This window comes from Tupaia chinensis, unplaced genomic scaffold, assembly GCF_000334495.1.
Source record: "Tupaia chinensis unplaced genomic scaffold, TupChi_1.0 Scaffold000368_1, whole genome shotgun sequence".
Classification (NCBI taxonomy): domain Eukaryota; kingdom Metazoa; phylum Chordata; class Mammalia; order Scandentia; family Tupaiidae; genus Tupaia; species Tupaia belangeri.
The window spans coordinates 2,334,230-2,351,707 of record NW_006159865.1 but is presented as its reverse complement, the minus strand read 5'-3'; the positions used below and the strand labels follow the sequence as shown (position 1 = coordinate 2,351,707).

Genomic DNA, 17,478 nt, shown 5'->3' with positions numbered 1-17,478 from the left:
GTGCGTGCCCAATATCCCAAGAGGAGAATGGAGGAGAAGGGATTATAGCGTGGCAATCCCCTGGGTGGAGTGGGGGAGTGATTTCTCGCTTTCTGTCTTTCTATCTCTCTCTGTCTTTCTGGCGAGCACATGTGCCCAATAAGAAAAAAACTCTCAAAAAAAGGAAAAAAAATAGAGCTTTGGAACTCTGAACTGGTAAATATTGCTGATGTGTGAAAGAGCATGATGCATACTATCCTGAATGGTCCCAGAATTGGATGTTACGTGTACAAACAGGACCTAGAAGGACACACCCCACTGTAAGCTGTTTGTGACTGCAGATGACTTTGGTCTTTGCTTCTTGTGTTTTTCCATTTCCTATAATGCATATATTAACTTTGAAAAGATAAAGGTTATTTTTAAAACCTGATAAAAAAGACAGTAAGCTGTTGGTGAGGGTACAGAAAAATTGGAACCTTCCTATTGCTGGTGAAAATACAAAAGCATATAGAAACTCTGGAAAAGAGTCTAACGAGTTCTTAAAATATTAAATATAAATTTACCACATAATCCAGTGGTCTACTCCTAGGAATCTAGGAAAATGAAAATATATGTTCACATGAAGACTCGCATGTGAATGTTCATGGCAGCATTATTCATAACAGGCAAACATGGAAACAACCCACATGACTATCAAGTCATAAACAAATTGTAGTACATCTTCACAGTGGAATACTATTTAGCAGTAAAAAAGAAACAAAATACTGATACAGCCCACAGTATGAACTTGGAAAACATTATACAAAGTCAAAGACACCAAAAGGAAGAGCCAATACTGTATAATGCTATTTACTTAAAATACCCAGGAAAGGCAGCAAAATAGCTTTCTAACAACCACTGCTTATTGAGTACCAATAGATCCCAGCAGTTTATATAATTTTTTCTTTTTTGGAGAGGTTTTTGCTACAGGGTGCGTGCACTTGCCAGAAAGACAGAGACAGAGAGATAGAAAGTGAGAAATCACCCCCTGGGGGGATGGTCATGGCGCAATCCCTTCTCCTCCATTCTCCTCTCGGGATCTTGGGCATGCACACACACATGCCCGGCGTGAGTTTAAGCCGCCGGGTCCGGGGCTCAAACTGCAGTTGACTACATGGGAGTAGAGCGACATAGCCATTACGCTAACTGCTGGTCCCTAAAATTTCATTTCTGATACCTTCCAGAAAGAACTACAGGCAGTCCTCACTTAAGGATGACCAAGTTCTGTTCCTTGGACTAAGTCATTAAGAGAATTGGTCAATAAGCAAGGAGTTTAAAGGCAGGTGTCCTGTGGTGTGTCACGGTGCCATAGGGAACGTATTTTTCAATACACATTACACGAGATCACACTAGAATAATGTAATTCTATCCATACAAAAAGCATACAGTAGATGAGTGGCAGAAAGCAAGAAAACACACTGCAGCACAGTGTTATAAATCAGGTGCAATCATTTTTATTCTGAATAATGGAAAGGTCTAAACGAAAATCCAACTTAATAACTTTGTTTTGATTTACATCTCTTACGTATTATAAAACATAATAAGTACGATCAGCAAGAATTATAAAAATGATGTACCAAAAGTCAAAGTTCATTCATAAAGAAGGACATTCAAATTAATATTTTAGTCACCATCCTTCAAAGTGTGGTAGTGTCCTGAGGTCATCCTTGTCATGACTAGAGTTATCATTCGGAGGTGTGGATGGCGGGGGTAAGGAAGATGACAGTGACAAAGTAGAAGTACTTCTAGGGGGAGGGGTTGTGGCTGTACTTTCTGAGAAGAATTTTGTTTTTATGGTCTGTTCTGTAAGATTCTTTTATTATTCATAAATTTCATGATAGCATCATGCAAGTTCATTCATTGACCAGTCTACTTTCATGAACAATTCATTATTCGAATTCCTGTCTTCTGGTTCTAACACAGCCACATTCACCTTTAAGAACCCATCAGTGGAGACCAGCAGTTGGCATCATGGCTATGTCACTGGACTCCCATGTAGTCGACCACAGTTCGAGTCCCGGACCCAGTGGCTTAAACTCACTCTGGGCACATATGTGTGTGTGCCCAAGATCCCAAGAGGAGAATAGAGGAGAAGGGATTGTGGCATGGCCATCCCCCCTGGGGGGGTGATTTCTTGCTTTCTGTCTCTCTGGTGAGCACAACACCCTATAGCAAAAACTTCTCCAAAAAAAAAAAAATAATAAATAAATAAAAGAAAGAAGCCACCAGTTAATACCTTTACAGTGGACTGCCCTTGTACTTCTTCCACTCTCTCCTCTTCTTTCTCTTCTTCTTCTAAGTGCTCTGTGCTCCCAACTCTGGAGAATGTTTATTGAGTTGCTCTACCTCGACATTTCCTCCCAACGCCAATGGGACCCTGTCCTTAAAAGCCTTGAAACTGGGCATTGTTTCAGCTTCTTGTCTGTGTAGGACTTTTCTCAGATTTTTTTTTTCCCAAAGAAAGCCCAGTTTCATTTACATGAAGATCTGTTAGGGACAGTAGCTGCCTTTCTCGATAATCTTATTGAAGGGGTGAACACATTTCCCCTGCTTCGACAGTGGCCCTTGCTGCCTCACCACTGGTACTCCAGCACTGTCGGCCGGATCTGACGGAGCCGCTGGAAGCATCTGTAGCTTGCCACTCACGTTCCCATTGATTCCTCCCCTTTGTGTGTCTTCAACGTTTTGAAGATAGTGAGTGCCTTGGTTTGACTTTGTGAAAGGCTCACTGACATTCTTTTTCGTATCTGGTTGTCAAACCGAATTGCCAGTAATTTTTCCATTTCGTGGATGAGGCCTTTCTGATGCCTAATTATTAGGGTTTAAATCCTACTGATGATTTTTCTGCCTCTTTAACTCTATCTTTCAAGAGAGTAAAAAATAGTTGAATGTGCCAACTCCAAATCATGTGCTATCTCTTTAACCTTTTTACCAGCTTCCTACTCATTTATGATCTTCGCTTTCATCTCAAGATCAATAGCCTTCCTTCAAATTTTAGTGCCTCTTCCAGGCAAAGTCATGGCCTTCCTTTTTACCGACATCTTGCGCACTAATGTACAAGTTTATGGACAAAATACACAGTCTCGTGTGACTGAACGCTTTGTGTAATGAATACTAATCAACTGCGGAAATGTGATAAAGACTGAGACTCGAGATCAGCAGTTAGCGTAATGGCTATTCGCTGGACTCCCATATAGCTGCCTTCGAGTCCCGGACCTGGTGGCTTAAGCTCATGCCAGGCGTGTGTGTGTACGCACGTGCCCAAAATCCCAAGAGGAGAATGGAGGAGAAGGGATTGTGGCATGGCCATCCCGCCCTGGGGGGTGATTTCTCGTTTGCTGTCTCTCTGTCTCTTTCTGTCTTTCTGGCAAGTGCACATGCCCTATAGAAAAAAACCTCTCCAAAAAAGCCTGAGACTCACACAGATTAAGGGGGTTCCCAGCACTGGAGAACTGGTTGTAAGTCCAAGTGGTCACTAAACAGGTAGGTCATTATGTGAGGGCATGTCTGCACTAGGAGTAAACCTTTAAAGTTCCAGATAGTTTGCATAGCTTTCACAAACGCTGTCTCATCCAATATCCACAGCCATTTGGTATCTTTACTAATTGTTCCAATAATATTCAGTAACACAGTTCCTCTAAAGCATTCATAAATACTATATGTTTATTGCTATAAGTGAACACTACCTAAAAATGAGAGACAAAAATATCTTAAAGACTTGAAGGCTAATTTAAACGAACACAAAGGGGTATGTTAGAGAGTTAACTCTCCAGAAAAAAGTCTAGGACGACTCAAGAGGAAACACTAGGACAAAGGGTAACTCTCTGACTCTTCTGCAGTCCCTATCACCTTTATTTTATTTCATTTTATATTATTTTAAATGTTTGCCCTAGGACAAGTGCATTTGCCAGAGACAGAAGGAAAGTGAGAAATCACTCCTTACTGCGGATGGTCACATCACAATCCCTTCTCCTCCATTCTCTTCTTGGGATTTTGGACACACAAGCACCCATGCCTGGTATTTACTTCAAGTCATCAGTCCTTGACTTGTTCGATAGAGTCGGCTCTGTGAGATCTAGTGCCTGCTGGTCCTAGTCTTTACCTTTTAGGAAGCTTGAGGCCTTCCCAGTCAAGACAAAGGGATGACTGTAAATCATTTGACTCTCAAGAAGAATATATTAAAAGCTCCAGAGTTCTTCAACTATAGAAGATGAAAGGAGGATTTAATAACTGACTCTATAAAATTCTACTATATACTTGGGATACAGCAGGACAGTAGCAGGGTGTTCCACCTGAATAAAATAAACTTAAACTAGCTACTGATAAAATTACTACATAAACATCACAGAAATTTTTCTGACAAAGGAAGTTCAGGTGAATACTTAAGGACCCTTTTCAAAAGGAATTTCTGTCAACAGAATAATTTTTAGTAAAGGAAATTATTTAGGTTTACCAAGAATGCCCATTAGACATCAGAACTTTTATTTCAGTTCTTGAGAATTATATACAGTAACTGTATATAACTAAACTTTCCTAATCTGGTAGCATCAACTATCAGTAAACTAATGCATTTCTATTTACCTTAAATCTAAAGAAGCTGATTTCTTATTGAATTAAGAGGTTGATAATGGTTGGGCCATTGGAATTAATAATTCCTATGGTGAATGGCAGCAGGTAAATTTAGATCCAAAGTGGCAATACAGGAGGCCAGCATCGTGGCATGGTGGTTAAGGTGCTGGATTCCCACATGGCCAACCATGGTTCAAGTCCTAGACCTGGTGGCTTGAAAATCACAATGGGCATCTGTGTGTGTGTGCCCAGAATCCTGAGAGGAGATGGAGGGGAAGGGATTGTGGCATGGCCACTCCCCCTGGGGAGTGATTTCTCACTTCTTTTCCTCCCTCTGTGTCTCTCTGGTGCCCTATGGTAAACCCCCCCCCCCAAAAAAAAAGAAGAAGGTCAATGCAGTAGAGCAATATCCCTGTTTAGTGAGTCCGTTACTCTGTTCTAGATTAAAATATGCTAATTTATGCAACTGATTTATGCACCAAGGACACAGTACATTTATACACGATAAATTAAACTTAAGCTGCCTCTGAAGCAATAAGCCACGAGTTAAAATTTAAAAATATAAATAACAGTCATTGTTTCTACTTTTGCTATAAATCTGACAAAGTTTTAAAGAGTTGATGAAATCTTGGATACGAACCAGGAAAACCTGGGGGCAGAAATTGAGGAATAAGTTCATAAAATATCCTAAAGCCTTTGCTGTTTCAATACTTTGAGAGGAACAGTTAAGTAATGTTTAATTAGAGAACATTACCAGTGCAGCAGACGGTAGATTGGACGGTTGTCGGTGAGGGCTTCCTGCTTGCTCGGTTACCCCGTTAAGATCTGGAGACTGTGGGGTAGCTGGCTGGGTGCTGCTTGCAGGTTGCTCAGATGCCTCTGCTTTACGGCTTTTATTTGAGCCTGAGCCGTCCAACCGGCTACTTCTCTCCATGGCAATCAGGTCACGGATTTTTTGCAGTTGTTCCACTGAAGCTTTTTTAGGAAAGATAAGATGTGTTTCTCCCTGGAATTTAGAAAATTAGAAAAAAAATTCGGTTTTTGCTTTGTACTAATGGTCATTCTTATGTATAATGAAGCTGATACTTAGAATGCATCCTATTTTAGCAATCATACTATTTTCTTACCCTTATGGCACTTGTTTTAACACAAAGGTATATGACATCTAGACGTCGAGTAGATAATGATTAAAACTGTCTCCTTGCTGGCATATAACACTTAGCCTCCTTAATGTGGTTCAAAGAACCTTTAGAAGAATATTCTCACTTTGGTTAAAGAAGCTGGACCCACATGGCCAACTATAGTTGGAATTCTGCCCTGATGGTCTGAAAAACAATGCACCAGGCACAAGTGCATGCATGGCCAACATCCTGATGGGGCAGAGAAACAGAGGAAAAAGAATTGGCATGACCATGCCCCCTTACGGGGTACTTTCTCTGTCTCTCTTTAGCTAGCAAGTACACATGTCTTCAGGCAATTAAAAAAAGAGCAAGGAAAATGTTTTGCATTTCAGAAATAAGTCAGAAAGCCTTCTAAGAGTTGCACAAATGCGCATGCCTATCTTTTCTATAGTAATGAATGACAATACTATTGTCTATGAAATTCCCAGTAATATAATAATAGTAGAGATATAGCCACAGTAGAAGATCGGGGGGGTCATATAAAACCATTAGGAGGTATACGACAACTTTGAAATTTTCTAAATCTAAGTCTTTAAAAGCTAGCTACATGCTTACAAGTCTATTTATGACAGCCACCAATTTTTCAAAGAAAACAGAAAGTATACCCTGATAGCTAATTTAAAACAATGATGTGTGTGTGTGTGTGTGTGTGTGTTTGCCTTAGGGCACATGCACTCCTGGAAAGACAGAGACAGAGAGTGGGAAAGAGAAATCATGCCCAGGGTGATTGGCCACACCGCAATCTTACCTCCTCCATTCTCTTCCCACGATCTTGGGCACGCATGCACAAGTGCCCGGCCTGAGTTTCACAGAAAGGCAGTCCAATTAAAACATGACAAACAATAATAATCAGGTCTTTAAGAGGCAATTCATTTAATGAATACCCACAGTAAGACCAGAGTGCTTACTAAATAGCCCCACAACAAACCCTTTAATGTAAAATAGTCAGCAAAATACAAAACAAGACAAAAGGGAAAATGAAAACACATTCAATCAAGTTCCAAGATGTTTAGAAACAAATGTTAAAAAAGTAATTCCACAAACTGTAAATGAGATAAAATATTGTTACAACATGCAATAAACAGATTTGCAGATTGTAAGTATTTAAGTTAAAGTCCAATACAAAATGGCCTTATTTCTCTGATGATAACAGACTTACAGGACTGAACTGACCAAGACATTACTTAATAATTGACATGAAAAATCAACTCCATAGAAATTCCTTCCTAAAAGCTGGAAGAAGCTAGCAAGCTCCATGTGCTATCCATAAAAGGTATAAAAAAAAGAATACTGAATAGTGCCATTTTTGTGATTCTGTTTTCTAAGCACTGTGCTAAGCATTTTACATAATTATCTCAAGTAATTCTCACAACCACCCTAAAAGGTGGTTATGAGGTTTATCCCTAAAATACAAAGACTCAGGGACCAGCAGTTGGTGTAATGGCTATGTTGTTGGATTCCCACATAGCCGACTGCGGTTCGAGTCTCCAGTGGCTTAAACTCATGCTGGGCGCGTATGCATGTGCGCCCAAGATCCCAAGAGGAGAATGGAGGATAAGGAACTGCGGCATGGCCAGCCCCCCGGGGGGTAATTTCTCATTTTCTGTTTCTCTCTTTCTGACGAGCGCACGTGCCCTATAGTGAAAACCTCTCCAAAAAAAAAAAAAAATTAAGAGAGAAATTAAATAACTTGTTTGACTGGCAGAGCAGGGATTAATCATTATGCTATAATCAATTCCACCTCGAACAGAAGAGAGTCCAAAACTCACAAGCTTGCGCTTTTTTTGGGATGAGAAGGCCAAGAACACCTCTACAATTGTGACGATTACACACTGGGTGACTGGCACGACTGGAACACGGTTACTTTTCAATCACTGGGAAGGAACTGCCTGTTATCTATGATGGGGCCGAGGAACAGAGAGGTTTTAAAACCAAACAGGAAACCAGATGTGAAGGCATGTGCTTGGAATCCAGGTGCCAGAGAGGCTCAGGCAGGAGAACTATCAATTTATCAACCTGAGTAGTACAGCAAGCCCTCCTCTCTAAAGGAAAAAGAAACAATAATAATGGAAGTATCTGATCTCATGTTTCTAGTGGAGCAATACTGAGGAAGGCAGGTGACGCCATAGAGGCAGAAGAAAACACGGCAAGACAGGGATCTGGAGGGGAGGTCTCCATGCGCATCTGAGCCAGGCCCAGTAAGACGGAGATGCTGCTCACGCCTTGCTCCCATCCGTCTCTTCGGGACCAGTCGGAAAAGAACACACAATTAGGAGCAAAGCTTCTAGACCCAAAGTTGAATCGACAGCACTGTATTTTCAAAGGACAAGATTATACACCTAGGGCACTAGACTCAACAACGTTTTAAAAAATCGCCGAGACCTTTACTATTTCAAAGCTGCTTCTCTAGGTATTTTTATTTAGACAATTCTCTTTGCAGGTGTTTGGCAAACTGACACCTGACCACTGCAGGCTGGTGATATCTTCTAGTCATTGAAATAAACCAAGTCTGTCCTCACAAATTTCCCACACTCCATCCTGAGTGAGGAAGGGGGGGGAGTGGGCATGGCTCCTGGTTGAGATTCCCACACTCCATCCTGAGTGAGGAAGGGGGAGTGGGCATGGCTCCTAGTTGAGGACCATTATACTCAGCTAACCTGTAGGGTTCCAGATCTATTTAGATTCCAGTCTTTCTCAACCTCATTCTGAAAATTTTCATTAAAAAAAAAAATACCAATGTAGCTTTAGAGACAAGTGGACCTAAAAACATCGATGATTTTAATACACAGCTGAAAATTTCAAGGAAGGTCTTTGGTTTGTATTTCACTTCATCTTACAACCCCACCAAATTTATTTTTGGCGGTACAGTTCCGTTTCACTTCCACTATTTCCAACTGCAACTTAGCCACACTGATAACAATTTTATTTCAGACAGGTCCTGAGGTGTGAAGTCCAAAGCCAGCCAGAAACTGCAGTGTCACTCAACATATGACCTGTGTTCATGCCATATCCCAGCCTTCCCTAAACCGTGTTTTCCCTTGAGTAACAAGATGCATGCGTGTGGGTAAGATGATGCTCTCCCTGCAAGAACTAGCCTGAACCAGTGGGATCCAAGATGGTTAGCACAACGACTTCGGAAAGACCCCAAACCTCATCATAATGTCATTCACATGCTACGTGACATATCCACCCACACCATGACAGCTTACGATCACAATTTCCAGTAGAGAAACTACTAGAAATATCTTTACAAGGAGAAAAAGCAAGAGGCTTTTGGAATTCCAAGAAATCCCCACCTTTTCCAGAAGAAGCTTTGAAAAGCCTTCCCTTCTATTACCCTATCCTGTCCCCTTCATTACTCTATTTGCTGTCTTACACTCCCCACCTCAGAAGAGCGAGAAGTTGATTGGCCAGCTCAGCACCTTTCTCTATTCCTGGGCCTCTGAATAAAGCCTGTGTCCTAACGCTCAGTTTCAGTTTTGTAAGTTGGCTCTGCTATACCAAACAGAGAAAGATCACATCCTTGGGAAAAAAAACTGGTAACATAAGTATAATGCAGCCTTATCAAAACACATTAATCTTTCAGAACCTGTGATTCCATTTGCATCAAATACTATTGCAAGTCCTAGAGAGGCTTGTTATTGGCACCAAGTAAGCCGCTGGGTCTGAGAATCAAACTGCACAGTCGGTTATGTTGAGATCCAGTAACCTTAACCATCATGCAAACAGTATTATTTTATTTTTTTTAAACCAAGAATATTTTGGGGTTGGCCTCATAATGCAGTGGTTAAGCACTGTGCACATGGACCCAGATCCTACATAGCGGAACATGGTTCAAATCCTAGCCCCAGTGGCTTGAATAACACGCAGGGCATGTGTGTGTGTGTGTGTGTGTGTGTGTGTGTGTGTGTGTGTGTGCATCCTCCAAATCCTGATGGGATGCAGAAATGGAGGACAAAGGATTATGACACAATCATGCCCCATGAGGGGATGCTTTGGGGTATGGTCATGCTGCAATCCCTTCTCTTCCATCCCTTCCCCCTTTTGGGATTTTGGGCATACAAGAACAAGCACCCAGCGTGTTTCTCAAGCCACTGGGTTCGGGGCTTGAACTGCACAGTTGACCATGCGGGATCCTGTCACTGTCACCACTGGCCCTTTTTCTGATTTTTTAAATGTCTAATAGGTGAAGAGATACAGATTACTGAAAGGATCAATGAATAAAACGATGGTATTCAACACCATGTTGATTGCTTTGTACATGGAGGGGAAGAAAAAACTGTACTTACTTACCTCTTCAAAGCCCATTTCAAACAAACACTCAACAGCTCCTCTGACAGGCAAGAGTCTAGTAGAAAAAGCTGTGTTTCCAATCCGGATAGATCTGTATTTTTCATCATTAGGGTTTCTTAAAAAAAAAAAATAGTTTGATTACACATGGCAATTTATGTTTTTCATAGTGTTTTTGCCTTTTTTCCACGTTTTATACCAACTGCACTCTCATGTGGTCGGATAGATGCCAACTTTAGAGAAAGCAGCAGTCTGGAAAGGCAGTCCAATTTTGTGATTCTTACCTCATTATGCGCTTAGTTCAACCTCACTGTTTAATCTCACAGCTGATAATATTTATGCTGCCGAAGGAATCCGTGTGGCATTTTGATTCTCTGCAGTTAAGCCTAGATACCTTTGTGAGATTTCTAGATAATTAACAGCAAAAATCTGCATATGCTCCAGATAGGAGGCAGTAGATTTTGTCTGTTTTGTTCTCATTTATCTATGTACCTGGCACACAGATAGAAGTTAGTAAATATTTATAAAATGAATGAGTAAAAGAAACCAAAAAGCTGTACAAAAATGGATAATTCCTCCAACACTAGACTCTTGATAAACATGAACTTAGGTCTACCTTTACAGTCACCTGATTTTCTTCCTTCCCCAGATGAATGACTGTTTTTACTATAAGTTGTTTTAGTTAAGATCATTTTTTGGAGCGCCTGATGGTGACAGAGTGGTAAAACACTGTTGTAGGAGGCGATCCCACACAGGGAGGTTTCCCATTCACGTCCAGAGACCTTCCTGAGTCCACAGAGTACATGCCTGCCCATGACCCAGGCCTGGCTGACGGCTGGGGGTGAACAGAAGCTCAAAGACTTGAGCGATGAGTGTTGGGGCACACTTACACTCTCTTATTTATTGAATAAATAAAACATCAGTTTAAACAAACAAAGCATTATTTTTGATATACCAAGCATGGTCATAAAATAAAAGGAAATAGAAATTTCTTTTACCATAATTAAGATGGCAAATTGTATACATGGGATGAATAGCTAGCATATAAAAAAAAAAAAAACAACATTGATTTGGGATTTTTTTTTTTTTTGGAGGGATTTTCCACGTAGGGCGCGTGCGCTCGCCAGCCAGTTTCACTGTAGGGCGCGTGCGCTCGCCAGACAGACAGAGAGAGACATAGAGACAGAAAGCGAGAAATCACCCCCCAGGGGGGATGGTCACGCCGCAATACCTTCTCCTCCATTCTCCTCTCGGGATCTTGGGCACGCACGCACACGCGCCCAGCGTGAGTTTTAAGCCACCGGGTCCAGGACGCGAACCACGGTCGACTACGTGGGAGTCCAGCGACATAGCCATTATGCTAACTGCTGGTTCCCTGATTTGGGATTTTTAATAACCTTGATAAAACAGTCTGCTTAAAACAAAAATAAAATAAAACAAAGAAAAATATAACGTTAATGTAATCACGGTATTGGGCCCAGATTTATAGCTATAGTGTTCGAAGGAGTCAGATCCCACAGGCCAAATGCCATTGGAATCCTAGCCTAGGCAACGTGAAAAACACAGTGGGCTTGTGCATGCATGCCCCAAATCCTGACAGGATGAAAAAATGGAGGAGAAGGATTATAACATGAACACACCCTTGTGCGGGGGTGCTTTCTCCCTCTCCTTCTTTCTTTGTCACTCTCTGGCGAGTGCACATGCCTTTTTACAAGTATTAAAAACAAAACAAAACAAAACACAGTATTGTATTTAAAAGACCCTCAGGACACTTCGGATGATAAGCAAGTACCGTATCTATACCACTGCCTTAAAATGGTAGTGGCTTCCATGAACACTATGTTAAGGATGCGAGGCTGTGTCAAGGGTCCAGAGGCAGCGCTGAGGCCACTTGCTAGAGGTATCTATGAGTGGGCGAATGCTAGCAAATGACTTCTCATCCTTGCCCTAACTATACGTGCTGTCTAGATAATCTGATACGAAAACCAAACCAAAACACAAATATTTCAATCTCACCAGTTTTAGAAATTCTGCATCTGTTTTCCAGCAAGTGACTTCCTATTACTAAATTGTCATATAAATACTATAAGAATCTTTTTTAAGTATGTTTTCCCTGATTTCAAAAATTACACAAGTTTATTATGGTATATTCAATAACAGCTCTAAATAGTGCTATTCAAAATACCCACAGATGGGGGGACCAGCAGTTAGCGTAAGAGCTATGTCGATGGACTCCCACATAGTCGACCGCGGTTCGTGTCCCAGACCCAGTGGCTTAAAACTCACGCCGGGTGGGTGTGCATGCGTGCCCAAGATCCCAAGAGGAGAATGGAGGAGAAGGGATTGCGGCATGGCCAACCCCCTGGGAGGTGATTTCTCACTTTCTGTCTGTCTCTCTGTGTCTGTCTGGCAAGTGCATGCTCCCTATAGCAGAAAAAAAATAAATAAATAAAAACAAAAACAAAAAAACCACAGATGGACACTGGCCCCAGTACCAAGATTATCTTCTTCCCACCCATGAAAAGTGCAGAAATTGAGGTTGTTCAGGAATTTTATAGCAATTAGATATTGTCATGAAATGTCCACTGGATTTTACAAAAGATACAGGTCCAAAAAGGATTGGAAATTAAAAAAAAAGTGTTCTTTACCATAAGTAAGTTGAAAATCATAGATACTTGAGAAACTAAAAGAAAAATTTCTCCTCTACTCTTGCTCTGGGCATTTGATCAGGGTTTCTTGATCTAAGCATGACTGACGGTTGGACCCTTCATGGTAGGGTCTTTTCCTGTGGACTGCAGAACATTCGGCAGCCCTGGCTTCTATGTCATACTGTCAAAAGTGTGCCCTTTTTCTTATCGCTTCAACAAAAAACATTGAACTATAAAAGAATCCTGTATTTATCAAAGATAGTTATAGATGAGGGAGATATCTTCCCATGATAGTCCACACATTCCACAGGGTGAGAAACATGTCACCCACGGGATGATACATTCCACTAGTCACAGTTCCAAACACTTGAGCTGTTTGCTTTCTTTCTTAATGGCTTCCTTCCATTTTTACAGGATCAGCCTTTCTCCGGGCTTAATCTTCTAAAATATCTTTTCTCTTTTACAACTGGTTTTTTGTTTATTTATTTTTTATGTATTTATTTTTTTAATTTGCCAGAGGGCATGCATGCAGACAGAGAGAAATAGAGAGGGAGAAAGGACCCCCAAACGGGGCACAGTTGTGTCACAATCCTTTTTTGTCCATTTCTCCAACTTTAAAGGATTCTAGGCACGTACGCACATGTACCTGGTGTGCTTTTCAAGGTACAAGGGCCGGAATTAGAACCGCAGTTAGCCCTTTGGGATCTGGTTCCCCTAGCCACTAGGTCATCCCCTCTTTTTTATAGCTGTTTAAAAATTCCTATGAAAACAATAGCTGCTTTGATATGGGCTGTTATTTTGATACATGTTGCTTCAATGTAACTGTTGTTATAGTTTAGACTTCCCTCTTTAGTGTCTAGTGAGCAATTCTCTATTTTTTTTTTTTCATCTCTGGACCTCTTTATCTGCTTTTTAAATGACAAGCACATTGGGAGGCTAACCCCACAGTGCAGCAGTTAAGTGCAGCACAGAGGAAGCTGGATCCCATATGTCTGACTCGGGTTTGAGTCCTGGCCCTGGAGGCTTGAAAAAGATGTCCACATATTCAGGATCCTTATAGGATGGACAACTGGAGGAAGGGGACTGTGGCATGACTGACCCCATTAGGAGGTGTTTGCTCTGTCCCTCATGTGCCCTCTGGCATTAAGTTAAAAAACAGGAATAATAATTTAAAAAAAAAAAAGGCATGTTGTAAGCCCTGTCTAGTAATGTCAGTCATGGCTAGTTCTCCAAATCCTACTGTCTAATTAAAGCAGACCAGCTACAGACTCAAGCATAGCCTGGTGCCAAGTCTACCCTGAGGCTCTCAAAGATAGAGAATGTGGCTGTAGGGCCACCAGACCTCAAATCCATCGGATTCCATTTCCTTTGCTTAGAAAAGTGCCAAACACTTTCTTAAACTCTTAACTGCTCAGCATCATCCCAGTTCTGTCCCTGAATTCATCACCACTCATCCGACAGTGTCTGAAGTACATTTCTGCCTGATTTGACATTAACTTAATTTTCTCTGTAGACTTTTTGCCATTATTTATTTAATTATTTTCGATTTCTTCTGTCCATTAACTTTTTTTTTTTAACCAAAGGGGCAGAGAGAGAGAAAGAGAGAGACCTTCAATGGAACATGGTCATGTCTCAATCCCTTCTTTATCCTGTTGGGATTTGGGGCCTGCACACACAATGTCCAGAGTGTTTTTCAAACTGCCAGGGTCAGTATTCAAACTACAGTTGGCCATGTGAGATCCAGCTCCCTCAACCTCTGAACCTTGGGGTTGGTCCTGCATGAACTATTTCTGCAATGTTCTGTGTGTGCATACACACACATGCACACACATGCACATACATGCACACACACACACACACACACAATTTGCTAGAGGCACATCCACTTGCTTGAGACAGAAACAGACAGAAAGGGAAAAAGCTAAAGCACCTCTGAATGGGAATGATCATGTGGCAATCCTTTCTCCTCGATCTCTCCTCTTCTAGAATTTTGGGTAGACAAACATGTATGTCTGATGTGTTTTTCAAGCAGTTGGGTCTGGCACTTGAAACACACAGTCAGTCATATGGAATCCAGCCTCTTTGACCACCATGGCACTGGCTGGCCCACAAGTTGTCACATTTATCTTGCTTGTTTGCAGTTATATGGGGCCTTTGCTTGGGTGATTTATAAGATAGTGTAAGAGTAGGGATTATTATAAACAACATCTCAAAAACAAACAAACAAACTTAAATGCTCACCTCTACTCCAGAATCTCAGAAAGCCTGAGAATTAAATCACTGTATCATTGAATGCTTAATCCCAAGAAGGGCTAAAAAGGGTTACATAAATTAAAACTGAGTACATGATTGCATTCTATAATCTTGTATTTTTATTACCAAGCATAAGAGTTGGTTTGTAAGTCATTTCTGAAAATCTGTTATTCTGAGATACACCTACATTTAAAAAACATCTATCTGTGTTAAGAACCATATGGATGTGGGGTTGGTCCTATGGGCTAGTGGTTATGGGAGCTAGATTCCACATGGCTGACCATGTGATTAGAACTCTGGCTGCTGTGGCTTAGGAAACACGCTGGGTGCATGTGCACACGTGCCCAGAGTTCCAGGAGAAATGGAGAAGGGACTGTGGCATGACCATGTCCCCAGGCTATAACACGCACCCCCTGGCATATAATCAAATGATGGCCAAAAGAACTATATGGGGGGGGCAATGGTAGTGCACAGGTAAAACGTGATGCTCTTCATGGCAATCACGGGAAGGTTCCCAGTTCAAGTCTAAAGAGTACTTAAGGCACATACTTGGCCATGACCCGGGGTGAGCTAAAGGCTGTGGGTGGTGTCAAGACCCCTTGGGGAGTGCTATTTTCTCTCCCCCTCAGCTCAGAAACATAAGCCATGGCAAAAACTGTAATGTGAACTCACAAGGTGCCAGGTTTCTTTTAGCAGGTTAGTATCCATTCGCAATGATGATTTTGAGGCCAATATTTGCATGCAAAGATTTCCTTCCTCAGAACACCTTGATCTCAGTAGTTTTTGTTTCATTAGATTGAAAGCAGAAGTGAGTTCTCATTACAAGCAGAACTGAGTCCTCCCTTTTCTCAATAGTGAGGTTTAAATAGTTTGGTGGCTTTCCAGGTGGGAAGTCCCATCGGACGGGCTCTGAAGAATCTTTTACCCACACTCATGACTACTTTCTCATGCAAGAAAGAAATAAACGTCAAGGGTTGGGTGTGGTGGGAGGGTGGTGATAATGTAGCCATTACCACGATGCTTAAGCATAGTACACAGGGACCGCGGTTCCACATGGCCACCCCTGTTTCTAATCCTGGCCCAGCAGCTCGAAATATACACTAGGCACGCGTACCCCAAATCCTGATGGGATGGACAAATGAGAGAAAAAGAATCGCAGCATGACCACACCCTATTGGGGAGTTGCTTTATTTCTCTCTCTAGCATACATGCATCTTCTGGCAACTTATTTATTTACTATTTTTATTTTTTTTAAGGACCACATGGCTCTAACTCTGCCGTACTCTGCTGTTGACAACGAGTGGAACTTGTACACCTAATCTTATTTGATATAAAAACGGAAAGAGCATGGGACCAGCAGTTAGTATAATGGCTATGTCACTGGACTCCTACGTAGTTGATCGCGGTTCAAGCCCTGGACCCGGTGGCTTAAACTCACACCGGGCACGTATGCGTGCGTGCCCAAGATCCCAAGAGGAGAATGGAGGAGAAGGGACTGTGGTGTGGCCATCCCCCTGGGGGGGTGATTTCTCGCTTTCTGTCTGTCTCTCTCTGTCTGGCGAGCACATGTGCCCTATAGCAATAAATAAATAAATAAATAAATAAATAAAATAAATAAAAAATAAATAAAAAAAAACTGAAAGAGCACAACAACAGGTAATATTATTCCACATGGAATTCCTTCATCACACTTCTCTTTGACTCTGGAACTACAATCAAATGGTCTTGCCTATCATGTCCGATAGGTGTTCTCTGCTACTCCATTGACTGGTTCTACCACTTCAAACTTCATTCCTCAAAACCATCTGATGTCTGGTCCCCTGCTATCTTTTCACATAAAACTGTAAATGCGTGAGTGAACATTGTACTAGGGTTGGCTCCATGGCCTGGTGGTTGAGGCAGCTGGATCCCACACAGCCAATTACACGGTTCAAGTCCTTAACCTGGCAGTTTGAGAAGCATGCCAGGCAAGTGTGAGTGCATGCCCAACATTCCAAAAAAGGGAGATGGAGGAGGGATGACAGCATAACCGTTGCCCATGGCGGGAGGGGAGACGGTGGTGCTCTCTTTTCTCCTTCTCTTTCTCTGGCAATCGCATGGGCCCTCTAGCAAAAACAAAACAAAACACAGCAAAACAAAACCCAAAAAGCACTGTCTTGGAATGGTTCTCTAGATTTCATGCTGTAGCTGTTTTCCATATCTGTGTCATTCTCCGAAATATACTTAGGTTCTCTGAAGAAAGAAACCAGTTTCCATTCTTTTTTCTTTCCAATCACACCCAGTACAGTTCACAATCAGTAACTGAGTACAATTTGCAAAGGAAATTAGTGGAAAATTAAATATATTTTTAAAAGAACAAATGATCAGATTCTCTAAGAAATCTATGGGAAGATCACTGAAACTATTACAAATTTTCAAGAAAGCAGGTATTGGGGCCAGCAGGTGGTGTGGAGGTTAAGGGGATTCAACGTCCACATGGCTGACCACAGTTCGAGACCCAAACCTGGTGGCTTGCTTTC

At 41.6% G+C, this 17,478-nt stretch overlaps 1 protein-coding gene across 2 annotated transcripts in view; it reads right to left on the bottom strand.

The window, feature by feature from the left end:
* The window catches only part of NGLY1 (N-glycanase 1), a gene marked incomplete at its 5' end in the record, with an annotated part of 43,272 nt that extends 33,096 nt beyond the window's left edge, over positions 1 to 10,176 (bottom strand). For both annotated transcript variants that reach the window (XM_014589676.2, XM_014589677.1), the window contains 2 exon segments: positions 5,342 to 5,593; positions 10,062 to 10,176. In XM_014589676.2, coding sequence (XP_014445162.1) covers positions 5,342 to 5,593; positions 10,062 to 10,176 — 367 coding nt within the window.
* Positions 10,177 to 17,478: the final 7,302 nt, after the last annotated feature.